This window comes from Tiliqua scincoides, chromosome 3 (assembly GCF_035046505.1).
Source record: "Tiliqua scincoides isolate rTilSci1 chromosome 3, rTilSci1.hap2, whole genome shotgun sequence".
NCBI lineage: Eukaryota > Metazoa > Chordata > Lepidosauria > Squamata > Scincidae > Tiliqua > Tiliqua scincoides.
In genome coordinates, this window is record NC_089823.1 from 198,931,908 (window position 1) to 198,946,424 (window position 14,517).

Below are 14,517 nucleotides of genomic sequence, written 5' to 3' on the forward strand. Positions count from 1 at the left end.
TGAAAACCCCTGCACTAAAGGCTTAAGGGGCCAATCCTATCCAACTTTCCAGCACTGGTGTTGCTGCAATGCAGCCCCAAGGGAACATTTGTTTCCTTACCATGAGGAGGCCACTGTGACTGTCCCTCCACCACAGGATGCAGCACATGCCCCATAGGCAGGGCCGCACCTGCACTGAAAAATTGGATAGGATTGGGCCCTAAGGCTGCAATCTTAGCCATATTTACATGGGAGTGAACCCCAATGAACTCGGAGGTACTGTACTTACTTCCAAGTAATTATGTAGGATTATGCAGAAAGACACAAGGCAGATAAGCAAGGAAAGAAAGGACTGCACAAAGGGATAGTTCAGAGTGAGATGGGAAGTTAAGAAAAGGGGTTGTTCTTACAACAAAAATAGAAATAGAAAAAAGATCAGATTTCTTACTAGCAAGAACAGCCCATCTGGCTTTTGCTGCATACATATATTGGCAAGAACAAACAAATAGATGCAGATGGCATTTTAAAACATGTTTCACAACATGAAGTTTTGCATCATGTTTGCAAGCTAACTATGAGAAGGTAGGAACTAAAAATTCATCAGTCTGAAATCTATGCACGGAAAACCCAAACATACATTTTATTCTCCAACTACAACACAATCTACATCTATGAAGAGACACCTCAGAAGTGAAGGAATATTACAATGCCACAACTTCAGACTTTGCCACTTGCAATACAGGGCTGATATTGGGACCTGACTCAGCATGGGAGAACTAGACTTGCAGAGGCCTTGCAGATACACAACAAAAGAACCAGCAGAAGCATAAGGAAGTTTTTTGACTCCAGCTTTTTCTCAGTACTGCTGAAGGCAGGCATTTCCATCTGAAATGCATCAGAGTCCAGCTCCCAAGACAGCGATTCCTTAAGCAGTACAACTGCCTGAATTTAACACTGCAGTCCCCCAGCATTGAAGGCCCCTGGACCATAGCGTGAAGTTGGCATAGGTACCATATTCACATAACATGCTTTGGCAGGGGTTGGGGGGAGGAGGAAGCAGACAACTTTCCACATCACCAGAACCAGTTTTGCATGCCAGAGCTTTGTTTCAGAACTCAGTAATAAACGGCTTTAACCCATTTCTGCCCAGATCACAGCTATATACATGTGATCCCTGTAGCTATATACATTTGATCCCTGTTGTGTACGTGCAATAGCTTAAACCTATGCAGAAGTGCCTCAAAAACCTGGATTCAAGGGGCAGGGGAGGGAAAGCATCCAGTTCCCAAGGCATGGCTCCTGAACAGCCCTGAGCCTCAGAACCTCCAATTTTGAGGACTGGGTACGGGAAGTAAAGCAAGCAGATCCCCACAGAACTGGTCTGAGAGCCCCATCCTGTGCTTGGCAACTCAGAAGAAAGCCCCATTATAGTCAATAGGACTTACTCCCAAGTAAGTGTGGATAAGATTGCAGACTAAGGTTGCCATCCTCTCCACACTTTCCTAGGAGTAAGCCCCATTGACTATAGTGGGACTTGCTTCCAAGCAGACAGGCACAGGACGGGCTCTCAGCGGGCCCCCCCACCCGCTGGAGGGAGGGCCGCTGACCTTGCCCTTGTAGGTGGGCACGTTGCAGAGGATGTCGGTGCGCAGCGCCTCCTCGGCGAGGCTGCGGGCAGCGAGGCTGCGCCACACGTCGCTGTTCTCGTCGCCGTGCAGGACGCGGTGCCAGAGCCGGCACACGAGCGCGCAGCTCCGCAGCTCGCGCAGTTCCAGGTAGGAGAACACGAACTCCAGCACCCGCCCGGGCAGCCGCCAGCCCGCCGCGCCCGCCGCCGCACTCGGCGCCCCGCCGCTGCCGCCCGCCGCGGCCGCCGCCATCGCCGCAGGCGCGCCCGGCCCTCGTGTCTGTGCAGCCCGCCGCCGCCGCCGCCGCCGCCCCTCCAAGCCAACCGCCCCGGCCGGCCCACAGGCAAAGGCGGCGCGAGGCCGCGAGCCCCCTCGACCAACCAACGAACCAGCCCAGCTCGCGCCGTCAGCGCTGCGCATGCGCTCCACGCCTCCCCTCAGTTGCCGGCAAGGGCGGGCGGAAGCGGGCTCCCCGTGTTTGCGGCTCGACTTCGCGAGGAACGCCGCCTCTCACGCGCGGCTTGTGACCTACGTAACCCTTACGCGTCCCTCGGGCAGAGAGGCTCTCACCCATTCCCCTGTGGAACTAGGCCCAGAAGCCGGGGCGGCCATATTGACTGAGGGCACAGCTGTCAGCTCATGACAGCATCGCACGAAACGGAGGGAGGGGCTGCGTGATGGCGTCACTTTCCTGCGCCGGAAGAGCGTCGTCGAATGGAGAGGCTGTGCTGCTTGTGTGTGAGGTGGCTGAGTTTTGTCGCCCAGTGTGGTGGGTGGGATGGTGGTCAGGGCGCCTAGGCCTCTGCCTGTCTACTCTGAAGTAAGTCCATTCTAGTCAGTGGGGCTTACTCCCAGGAAAGTGTGGCTAGGACGGCAGCCTTCAACGTCCTCCTTTTCCCTGCGAGCAGGCAGTTCAGAGCCTTCTTTTAATGAGGGATATATATAATTATGTGTAACTTGGTTTTAAATGGCATAAGTAATATAGCGTTTAAATTCAGCACATGAAATCAGCCTTCGGGTGTTTCCAGCTTTGGCGTTGTCGCATCTTGCATTCTCCTGGGTATCCTGCCCTCTTCTGTTCCCCCTGCTGGCAGTCAGGCGTGCGGCTGCATCACTGTCTTCCTTGGGATGAGGTCTTGTTGAATCTCTGGGACTTGTTTCTAAGCCTGTGTGTGTCGCCCATCAGTGCCAGTGGTACTTGAGGTGGTGTCTGGTGGCACTCGCTGCTCCCCTGCCGCCTGGCAGTAAGGCCAGAGTTGTGACACCACAAAAATGGTAGGAGCCTTGGCTGGGCTGGGGGGGAGCAGAGCTCCAAAGCACACTCTCCTGCACTCAGAAAAGCCCACCCAGAGCCTCTTACTGGTGTATGTCGCATTGCAGGTGGCCTCCCAACCCAGAAGTCACTGGCGATGATGTTGCTTCCGGTGTTACTTCAAATAGGTGGACCGTGCGCTGAGGAACACTGTTCTAAGCACACATGTTTGGGTTTTGACTAAACATGTTTTTTGAGACCTGTAAGCTTATTTTAGTCATGAAGACAAGTGCCTCTGTTTCCAAGTCTTTCTTGCTATTTTTCTTACCTCCGAAGAGCCTTCTGTTGTCCTTTCTCTTCCTTTCACCTACCCTTTACTAAATGTTTTTCTTGTCCTGACTATTGTCTGACATGTTCACCCACCTTTGTTAGTTGACTCTCTGCCTGGGCTAGCATCACGTACCTGCCAAGGCCCAGTCCCCTCCCCTGCTTCATCTGCCCTTTCCACTCTGAGGCTTTAGGCTGTAATCTTATACTCCCTTTCCTGGGTTTAAGCCACATTGAGCACAATGGGACTTACTTCTGAGTAGACATGTATAGGATTGTGCTCTTATTCTGGCCAGTGTTTGTCACTACAGTGTGCTGCAGTAGCCATGATAATATAGAAGTTAGGTCCATGGAGTTCTCACCCTTGGAAGTTCCTGCCTGCAGCTCTGTTCTCATATTTTAAACATATGCACTGTTGTCCATTCCTATTTTTTCTATAGTTCAACTACCATAGTTATTGTATGCCTAAGGCAAGTGGTTTTTTTTAATGTAAAACAAATCTTGTTGTGTTAGTAGTCTGTCCTAAAACTGCAAATTCCTGCTTTGCTCCTCAGAAAGGTTTTCCAGAAGATTCCTAGTTCTTCTGGTAGACTGAGAAGAGGTTTTTGTGGTTGGAGTGATAAACTGAACTTTGCACTCAGAAATGCAGAATAAATAATTCTTTTTCACTTGTCTATATAGGAACAACACTACAAAGAACCATAGACTGGCATTAAAACATACATAGATTATTTGTTATTTATATTGTTTACTTTTATACCCAACATTACTTTAATCTGATGAAATACATTTAGAAAAACAAGTACTTGAAATATAAACATCTACTTTAAATACGGTTGTTATTATCATTGAAAATATTTGTACTCTATATTATTCAACCAAAAGGTTCCCAAAGTGGTGAGCATAGTACAATAAATAAACAATCTTACTAAATATACTTGCCACTTAAACGATCACTCAATCTAGTCAGAAGGGGAAAATATGTTTTTAAAACTTAAGAAGAATGTCTTATTTGTCTTCCCTAAACATATTTATTTTGAATTATATTATGCTAATTTCAGAGACCCTTGCCTTCTAGTAAAGGTATTTTGGATTGCAGCCTGGTATCTTCATTGTCAGTGTTTGTGATAATTGAGTCATTATGTCACCTTACCTGTTAGGTTACACCTGTGCATGTTGCGTTACAAGCTGTTTTCTACTGAGTCAGCCCATTGGTCCATCTAGCTCAGCATTGTTGACAGTGATGGCAAATGGTTCTCTGTGGTTTCTAACTGGAATTTTTCTCTGCCATAATTGGAGATGCCAACGATTGAACTGTGTGTATACAAAGCATGTGTAGAGCCCTTCCCCTCTAGCGCAGAAAGTGAAGCAACATTGTACTATCTTAGTGTTGTGTTGTGTTCTGTATGCGCAACCTCCTGATTTTAGAAATGGGTTAAGTCAGAATGCCAGATGTAGGGGAGGGCACCAGGATGAGGTCGCTTGTTATCTGGTGTGCTCCCTGGGGCATTTGGTGGGCTGCTGTGAGATACAGGAAGCTGGACTAGATGGGCCTATGGCCTGATCCAGTGGGGCTGTTCTTATGTTCTTATGTTCTTATATGTTACACATAAGGGTTCCTGTGGGAAAGAGATCCCAACTCCTTGAGGCAGGAAGCCACATAAGCGATTTCAGCTCACTATCAGTTTATTGCCTGTGTTCTGGACAAGACATCTTGACCAGGGAGTGGCAGAGTGATTATTTTCCTGGTGTACCAAAGAAGGTCCAGAAGGGTACAGAAGAACATGCATCTATTTTCCTGGAATTAAGGAAATTTGCAGTTAGTTGTACAATGCCTCGTTTGCATGTACATTTTTGTCTGGTCAAGATCAGATCATTGTGTGATCATAAGGCAGTTTGAGAAAGTCAGAAAGGGATAGTTAAGCATGCGTAGGGAAGTGTCTAACTCTTCTATGTCAGTCAAGAAAACTTTGACAGTTCTTTCCAGGACCAGTCACAGTTAAAGCAGAGTCATTTCTGTCACTAAAACACATTGGGCTGGATGTGGCATAGCTGTAGCCTTTAGAAACCAGCTGCCTACACACTCCAGGAAGTTGGGGTTCAAATTGAACCTGAGAAATTTGTGCTGAGTGGATAAATTAGCAGTTCTTCTATACCTCAGATGGGTATCTATCATCTAGCACTTGTAGTGCCATAGCTTGACTTGGAATGTGAATCAGCAAAAGGTGCTGATGTTCTCCTGGCACTGTCACTTGCAGTGCATTTCAGGATGCTGGAGATTTAGGGCACCTACAAGTATCTAGTACTTTCACATGCCACGCCTAGCCATATTTGCTTAGAAGCCCTGTTGATTTTAAACCTAACTTTCAAATAAATAGGATTAGTATTGAAGCTGTTCAGATAATTTCCTTGTTTCTTCAAATTCCACCATGTTCAGTATGACTTTCTTCCTGGTAATTTACACATGATGACAACCTTACCTGCAGAAATTGAAGTACAAAAGAAGGATTAGTTGAATTGTATCTTGTAGCTTAGTCTTAAATGCCTGTATTTGATTTCAATAGAAGCTGTTCTTTTTCCATGTAAAGCTGCAATCCTATGCACACTTACCTGGGAGCAAGTCTCTTGGAACACAGTGTGATTGACTTCTGATTAAATATGCATAGGATTGAGCTAGAAGTGTTCTTAGGCTAGAAGCCTGGAACTTGCTTTATAATTCACTTGAATCTGGTTATTGTTTTGGAGTGTGCCAAGAGTTTTTAATTGCATTTTGTTTTTCTTCTTTTAAATTTTATATAATAGTCAAACACAGCAAAAAAATTCTTTGCTTGACCCCATCTTATGGATTTTTAGCTGCTGGAGTTGCACTGTACCTAACAATTTTGTGTGACCTTGTGCTAAAGACATAGGAAATAAGCTTAATTGTAAGTACTTAAGAAATTTTTTTTTTCAATTTCAGGTGTCTCATACTGTATTTTTGAAATAACATGTTCCTTTTTCTGTAGTTAAATAAAGGAGTCATATTCTCAACAATTTGTATACTATTTCTGATATTTGTTTTACAATAGAATATTTATTTATTTAATCGATGTGTACCCTGCCTTTCTCCCAGCAGGGCACTCAAGGAAGCTTACAATCATATTAAAAACAGTACAGTATAATAAAACAATATAAAATAATAAAAGTAAGGCCCTACTGAACAGTCTCCAAAGAGGGACCAGTTCCTAATTCTAAGGGGAGGAAGTTCCTTAGATGAGATGTTGCCACTGAGAAGGCAGAGTCTCATGCTATTCATTCACACTGAAACCTTTACTGTTTAGGAACTCATGACATTGGCATTAACTCAGGCACTAAAATATAGCAGAGACTTATAATTACAAAAGGAAGTGCCTCTGATAATGTTTTTGTTAACTGATGGCCTGATATACCAGTATATTTGAAGTATGTGTTCTTATTTCTAACCAGTATATGCTGAACCATGGGCAACTACTACAGGTATTTCAGAAAAATATTGCATCTTCTTATACTGCTGCATTTCTAGAGCTACATAAGGAACAGTTCTTACCTTGTTAATTGGCTTCTTCTTTTTTTCAGGCTCTGAAAGTACTATGGCTGAAAAGTGGACCAATGGACACTCTTCTTCTATATTATGCTTAAATGTGAGCAAAGATGGTCTAGTGGCTTCAGGAGCAGAAGGAGGGGAGCTCACCATCTGGAGTGAGGAAGGGACCCCATTAGAACGGACACAGGTCCAAAAAACAGATGATGTCACTTGTGTTATGTTCTCTCCCAAATGTCCCAGAAGACTGTATGCTTCTCATGGGGAAATAGTTAGCGTGTGGGATGTCAGATTTCTCAAGGAACCAGTTGAATATTTCCATGTGAATGAGGAAGAGATCAACTATCTTTCCATGAATGAAACAGATAGTTTCTTGGCTGCTGCAGATGATTCTGGAGCAATAAAAATCATTGATTTGGAAAGTAAGAAGTTAAGCCGCTGCCTGAGAAGACACTCTAATATTTGTGCTGCTGCGGTATTTCGGCCTCAGAGACCTCAAAGCCTTGTTTCATGTGGTCTGGATATGAAGGTGATTAGCATAAGAGCAGATGAATATTCGTTATGTATCACATACTAGCCATATGTGTGTGTGAAAATATTTTCTATGTTCTATTGTATCTTTTATTTATATTAATGTATTTATGAACTGCATATGCACCTAGTCACCTTTGTCTTTCTATGCATTTGTTGAGGAACTAAGATGTTGCCTTTTAAACCAGTTAGTATGGAAGTCGGCTTAGGTAAAACAAAGAAGTAAGGCCATCTTGGGAGTTAACCAATCTTGGGAGGGACCAAATGTGTACATCTGTGGGCTGGGCAGAAATGGATCAAAGATGCACCAGCAAATAATGACTCTTCATCTTGCTGGTTTTTCTTCCTTTTTCTTCCCCAAGGGAGAGGTTGTCAAATACTGTGGTATACAAGAGATAGGAAATTGATGACAGATAAGAGATTACCATCTTCTCCAGAGGTTCCTGCTCTGGGGCAGAGAGTCTTTTCAATTGGGAAGTTGGTTTTTGCAAGATCTTTTTATTTTCCCAGGCCTTTAAGTGATTTTAGTAAACTGTCACAGTAGTTAAAATTCTACTGCCTTGTAAATCTTTGAATTGGTGCCTTGTGCATTTTTGTTGTATGCTGTTTGCCTACAATATATTTATTGCACTTTTTTGAGAATATATGTATTGAAGGGCAGAATAGAAATTTTCTATATAACTGAAAGGTAAAATATTAATTTACTTTATTAATCTTGAAAAGCTTCAAGACCCATTAAACCCTGCATAAGGTGAATTATGATACATATAATGCATGCTTAGTTTTTATAACACAGTGTCTGGTTTAAGAAAAGCAAAAATTATTTCTATCACCTTCTTGGTTAGTGATCATTGTATTTCTGACAATGGAGAGGTCTGTAGATTATCTGAGATCTGTACATTTCTGTTTTCATAGCTGAGGTGGGGATGGATCACCATGTCATTTTGATCACCTCTGTAGTTGTGGTTGATGATTTTTTTCCTCTGTTGGTCAAAGGATGTAATAGACAAATATTTAAAAATTTAGAATGCTTCTACATTTATGTAATTTCTTCAAGCTGTAGTTTCAAAGCAGAACAGTGAAATGAGGACTCTTTTAATACAAATTATATACTTTTTCAGTTGATTTATAGTCACAGGAACTGAAAAAAATGCATTTAAGCATTGCTTGTGAAAAACACCTCAGATGGCAATCCTATACACACTTTCCTGGGTGTAAGCTCTATTGAACACAGTACTACTACTTATTTCTCAGTAGACATGCATAAGATTGCGATGTCAGTCACTGATTCTGGGACAGAACAAAGGAAGGGAAAGGCCTTGGGACCATTTGGATGTTCTCTAGGATAGAGGAACTGTTACCAAAAAGGGCTGTTATGGTTTAAGGGGAATTATTATATTACCCTTTTGGAAACTTCAGGATCGCAGGCTGGATAACAAGACAGCGTAATGCAAAGAAATTCCTTTTTAGCTTGAAAAGAGACTGGGAGAAAGATAACTTTCAATAGGATTATATTTTTATTGCAAAAACACACAGGTATACATAATGCACATGGAAAATGGTAAGTATATGTTTCTTGGTTCCTAGTACTTGGATCCTGTGTACCTAGCTTTATGGTGGTTGCATGTGCTGTGTATTTGGTGCATCCGAGAAGGACTCAGAAAAGGATAGGTTGTAGGGAAGGATTTTAGGGGCCCCTGGTCTGCATAACCCAGTTGCTAACTAAGATGGGGAGAGAAGGGGAGAAATAGGTAGGATAGAAGGGAGAGAGTTCCAGATGAAAGATATAGTTACCTGTCCTGAGAAGCAGTTGGGGGGGAGGGGGGAAGAGTCCTATGGAGGACCTGTGCCTTGGAGGGCAGCCAGAGAGAGAGAGAGAGCACACATGGCAGCCTTTCTCTTTTAAGGGTTTTTGCTGACCTGGATGCTGACCTAAAATGACCCGGATGTGGCCTCCTGAGCTGTCCTAAATGCGCATGCGCATGCTCAGTACACACGTGGAGCAAGCAAGAGAAACTGGAGGCTCAGCTATCAGCCATGGCTGACCTCCTGGGGGGGGAGGCAGTTTGCATAAGGTGCTTAAGAGTGATAAAGCTACAACAATAGAACAATAGACTTCGGAGGTGCATGCTTGTTTTGCATAACAGTGATTGGATCAGGAGGCATTTTTGCATTGCTAGAGGTTGTGTAAACTTGTGACTTTTACCAGGGTTTTGGAAAAGTGTACTGGGGGAAGGGTGTCCTGTATTTTGAGGATCAAAGATGACCTGCATGAGTTTTTGTCCATAATACATAACCAGACATAAAAATCACAACTTAAAAGGAAAAAGGGGATTTTCACGTAACAGAACATGTTGAGAAATTAAGTGACTAAGTTGTTAGAAATGGAAAGATCGATGCTTTGAAGTAGAATGAGTCTTCCTGTAAGCTTGGGAAAAGGAAATGCTGTGGCACAGGGTTGTGGATACTTCGAAGTTCTTGCAGAACCAGAGCCCTGACCAACTGGAAGAATAAAACTGCCAAAGGAGGCACCAGAAGGGATAGAAACAGCTGGGAAGATCTCAGGAATGAGCTGGGTTTGGATGGCTAGTGTCTGATTGTGAGAAATTGAGTACACCTGTGAGAAGAGTGACAGATTGAGGGATGAGCTAAGCGTGATTCAGCAGAATTATGGAGAGTTGGATTGGCCCAACAGAGATCATGGAAAAGGGGTAAAATGGGCAAGGTGTGCTCAGAGAGGGAGGGTCTCTTGGCCCTGACTCTACTGGATGCTGTTGGTTGGAACAGGGACTGGACACCATCAACATGCAAATCTTGTAAGCCTTAATTATGTAGTTTATGAAGTTAGCTTCTTTTTTTCTTGTTGCCTTCAAATATTCCAACTTTCCTTTCTGGAACACTTTTTTCTCACCCCAGTTTGGAGTAGAAGAGGTCCCTTAACTTACTAATGATATTTTTCTTTTAATAAACCTCTCTGTATTTTTCCTTATATTTCCAGGGAAATACATCCACAAGGAACCCAGGGAAATGGGGGAAGACTTTGGCTATCTCCATTCCCTTTTCTAGCATCCTCCTCCTGAGTAAGCCTGCCTGCAGGGGAGGTTCCTGTAGAGCGTGTGGGAAGCGCTTAGCGGTTTTGCTGGTTGGTCAGCAGGCTTGGAGGAAAGACTTGGAGCAGACTGGGGCTGTCACTCCTTTGGGAGTTGGGAAGGTACACCCCACCAGCACCCAGAACCCTCAGCTGGAGGGGTCAAGTGTAACTTCAAGCGTGTCGCAAAAACTTAAACTTTGTGCAGCTAGTGCTATGTTTTCATTCCAAAGTATCTGTATTATAGGTCCTATACTACCAAATAATTCTGGATTGTTTTATTTGAAGGTAATGTTGTGGAACCTGCAGAAAGCTCGCCCACTGTGGACTGTGAACTTGCAGGATGAGGAAGCAGAGGAGCAGTCAGCTGGTCAGCTCTTTAACCCTCCTCTGGCCCATTCCCTTTCTGTTTCTACTTGTGGCAATGTCTTTGGCTGTGGAACTGAAGATGGTAAAATCAGAATCTTCCGGGTAACAGGTGCCAAGTTTGAACAGGAGGCAGCATTTAAGGGTCACACCTTGGGAGTGTCACAGGTTTTTTTTCTACCAGAATCCTATCAGTTGATTACAGGAGGAAATGATGGCAAGGTGTTGTTGTGGGATGTCAGCAATGGAATAGAAAAACAGAAGAGTCCAATCAAATCCATCCACAGAAGGAAGACAAAAACACAGAGTGCCACCAAAAAAGTTGACAAAATGAATGCAGAACTTACAAATCAGAGTGAGCCAATTTCACCAAAACTAACCATTGAACATGGAGAAAAGGTGAACTGGATTTCGTACGCAGAGTTTAAAAGCTCCAGAAGCATACTGGTTGCTGATCAGACTAGCACAATATCTGTTTATTCTGTTGCTGAGCAATAAGCATGACCTACCTAATAACTGGTTCCTTGACATATTGGGCCACATTATTTCTCTGATGCACCCTCTCATTTGTTTCTTCCAATAAGTTTACCTAACTGCAGTTCTTCTGTATATTGCTAAGAGTGTTTATTTTGACAATTGATAAAGCTAATTCAGTATTTGAATAATAAACTATCACTTTAAACTTGGTATGATCTTACAGTTGAGTTTTGCAAAAAAAACTATCAATTGTAGTAGGGTGTGTGTGTGTGTATTGGGAATTTTTAATGAGAGAAAGAAATAAAGACTGATCAATATCTGTTCCTCAAAGTAGTTGTGCCTATGCTTAAAAGGTTAAATAGACATGCTCTGTTTTTATATTGTTGTATTGATATTATTTTATTAATTGGTGTAGTGGCCAATAGGTAGAGCAGTTAGGAGACTAACAGTGAAGTCCTGTGTTTGCTTACTCAGAAGTAAGTCCCACAATGTTCTGTAGGACTCATTTTCAGGAATGCATACATAGGATTGGAGCCCAAGCTGTGAATTGAGATTTCTCTGGTTCAGATCTTGCCTCTACAGCAAAGTTCCAAAGTCCCACTCAGAGTTTGGGACCGCACTAAAGCTGCGTTCTTTTTTTAGCTAGGAAAATCAGCAGAAGTGATATTTCAGCCATGCTACTAGGATGCTTTCAGAGCGGTTAATTTAAAAACAACAGAATTGTAACTCCTCATTAAAATCAATTGTACGGAGGTTGCCATGTTGTTCCCACTGCACTGCACTGCACTATGGAGGCCACCATGTTTTTGGCATATTCTTCCATTCTTTAGACAGGAAAATAGGCAGCAGTGAGGTCAGCATGATGGCAGCCATCTTTTCTGGAAGGTAAAAAAAAACACCTTTCTAATGCTAGAAGCTAAAAAAATGAACGCAGTCCAAGTGTTTATGTGGGTGGGGACTGGGGCAGAGGTATACCCTGCAGTGATTGCGGGGACGTAGGGGCTTGTATCCTTACCAGGGGGGTGCACTGGCTTTGGGGAGGGCCCAGGAGGCTTGCAGCCCCCTGTGCAAGCCTCATGCAAAAACTGAAAGAGGGCTCCAGTTGCTGATTGAAGTGGTTACAAGAAGTGGGAAAGTGGCAAAGGGATCTGTGAGCCTCCTGGATCCTTCCCAAAGCCAGCGTGACCTCCCAGGTAAGGATACAAATCCTGGGTCCCCATGGAACTGTGATCACTGAGCCCCTATGAGGCACCCATTTCTGGGCCACTTCCCTTAAAGGCCTGATCCTTAAAGGGGAATGGCACTCTTCTGGTTCCTGTGGTGGGTCGCGACCCATCACTTTGGGAACGGCTGCTCTACAATACTATGAACTCACTAGGTGGCCTTAAGCATGGCACTCCATAGCTTCAACATTCCAACTAAAATATGGAGATAATACTTACAAGGTTGCTGACTTTGTCAAATAATACACATGAAGTGCTTTTCACACTCAGAAGTGCGGTACAAATCACTTAACTCATTTACCGATGACCCAATCCTATGTCAGACTGGCACCCATGTACCTGCTTTATGGAAGTCTAATGGAGGCTGCCTCCAGAGTATTTGCCTCCGGGCACAGGTGGAAGCAACTTTATAGTGGTCACAAAGCACCGGATGTGCACTGCCAGGCTGCTGGTGGGGAGGCCAGAGCAACTTCTGACATGCTGGCAGACTGCTAAAGCCACCCTGAAGCTGGTAATGCCATGCAGGGACTGGAATGGGGTGGGGGTGAGGGCAGAACAAGGAAGGGGTGGGTGGAATGGGGCGGTGATGGGGGAAAGAGAATAGATTAGGTGGGGGGGAGGTTTTGGCAGCAGATGCCAAATCCTGATCCCCCTTCCCAGGCCTGATCCACCTTCCTGGATCAACATGGACTTGCTCCTGTGATTGAGTTAGCGCAGGTCTAAGTTGGCCCATAACGGCTGCTGGGGGTTACTGCAGGGCAAGGGAACTAATATTCCCTTCTCCTGAGGAGGCCTCCAGTGTCCGAATATCCCCCATGGCATTGTTTCTCAAACTGTGGGTTGGGACCCACTAGGTGGATTGCGAGCCAATTTCAGGTAAGTTCCCATTCATTTCAGTATTTTATTTTTAATATATTAGACTTGATGCTACCATGGTATGGGACTGAATTTGGGGAAATGTTACAGACCTGTACTTTTAACAAGCTACTATGTTTAGTCTTTTAACAATGATAGTCAATGGGACTTACGCCTGGGTAAGTTTGGGTAGGATTACAACCTAGGATTGTTAAAACTTTTCCTGCTTGATGATGTCACTTCGGGTCATGACTTCACTTCCAGTGGGTCCTGACAGATTCTCATTTTAAAAAGTGGGTCCCGGTGCTCAATATGTGAGAATCACTGCCCCATGGGATAGGTGGAAGCCACAGTGCACCACTACATCACCATGTGGGGATTTAGTTAGGTTTGGGCTATAAGTGAACATGTGCAAAGCTTCAGGCTTGGGAAAAAGATTAGCAGGTTTCCTTTTCTAAAAATGTGCAATAAAGGTAGCTTTTTAAGATGAATTGTTTAAATAGCTGCAAAAATGATATACACTGTATAACATAAACCAAACAGAAGTCTCTGAACCTGGGTACATTGCAAACTGCTAAAGAATACCAACTAAATGTTGCAGTAAGATAAACATATTATTACCTGCCACTTACAATATGGGCTAAATACAGGAAGAAAATGTTGAGAACAATTTTTAAATAGCTACCTACTACTTTTGTACATAATTTGTAAAGTAGTAATGAAAGAAAATTGTCCAGTTAAAGTCTGTCAAATCATTTGATCGTATTATCTTTTTGTATTTGATCCTCTCTTGTATTTGATCCTCTCTATTATGCACATGACATATTAGTGGTTACAGGTGTAAAAATGCTAACCTTAGTTCCTTTCTTTTAGAGCAGTGATGGCCAAACTCGTCACCGCTGTGCAATGGAAATGCAGTCCCCATTCGGACCTCATCTTTCCATTCCACCCAGGCGCTGCATTTAGTCCTCCTTGATCAGGGGACAGGGACTCTCTGGGCACATGTGTCTGCTGCCCAGTGTCCCAATAGGCCATGCAGCAGGACGTCCAGGCATATATGACTGCCCAGAGCATCTCTGTCCCCCGATCAAGGAGGACTAAACATGGCACCTAGGTGGAACGGTCAAGTCCACTCAGCAGGTGGATGAATTCATCTGAACCCTGGATCTGGCTGCCAGGCCGGGGCTCAAGCAGCCCTGTTTTAGAGTATTCTTACTTTGATCGTTAAAATC

At 43.8% G+C, this 14,517-nt stretch overlaps 3 protein-coding genes across 11 annotated transcripts in view; 1 reads left to right on the forward strand and 2 right to left on the reverse strand.

Moving 5' to 3' along the window:
• Nucleotides 1-1,638, reverse strand: part of NRROS (negative regulator of reactive oxygen species) — a 27,269-nt gene extending 25,631 nt beyond the window's left edge. Inside the window, exon 1 of the mRNA XM_066620311.1 lies at nt 1,587-1,638. The gene's annotated coding sequence lies outside the window, so the exon portion shown is untranslated. The remainder of the gene's footprint in view (nt 1-1,586) is intronic.
• Nucleotides 1-1,859, reverse strand: part of FBXO45 (F-box protein 45) — a 6,790-nt gene extending 4,931 nt beyond the window's left edge. The window contains exon 1 of the mRNA XM_066620322.1: nt 1,587-1,859. Within this exon, the coding sequence (XP_066476419.1) occupies nt 1,587-1,859 (273 nt within the window). The remainder of the gene's footprint in view (nt 1-1,586) is intronic.
• WDR53 (WD repeat domain 53) lies at nt 1,672-12,188 on the forward strand. Of its 9 annotated transcripts, XM_066620313.1 has the most exons (4): nt 2,319-2,350; nt 5,989-6,110; nt 6,781-7,274; nt 10,653-12,186. In XM_066620313.1, exons 3-4 carry the CDS (start codon nt 6,795-6,797, stop codon nt 11,226-11,228), a joined length of 1,056 nt encoding a protein of 351 aa, XP_066476410.1. In that variant the 5' UTR covers nt 2,319-2,350; nt 5,989-6,110; nt 6,781-6,794; the 3' UTR covers nt 11,229-12,186. The 9 variants fall into 9 exon arrangements, with proteins under 9 accessions (XP_066476412.1, XP_066476409.1, XP_066476410.1 ...); XM_066620315.1 differs by lacking the exons at nt 2,319-2,350; nt 5,989-6,110 and adding an exon at nt 1,672-1,754; XM_066620312.1 differs by lacking the exon at nt 5,989-6,110 and having other exon boundaries at nt 2,304-2,350.
• Nucleotides 12,189-14,517: the final 2,329 nt, after the last annotated feature.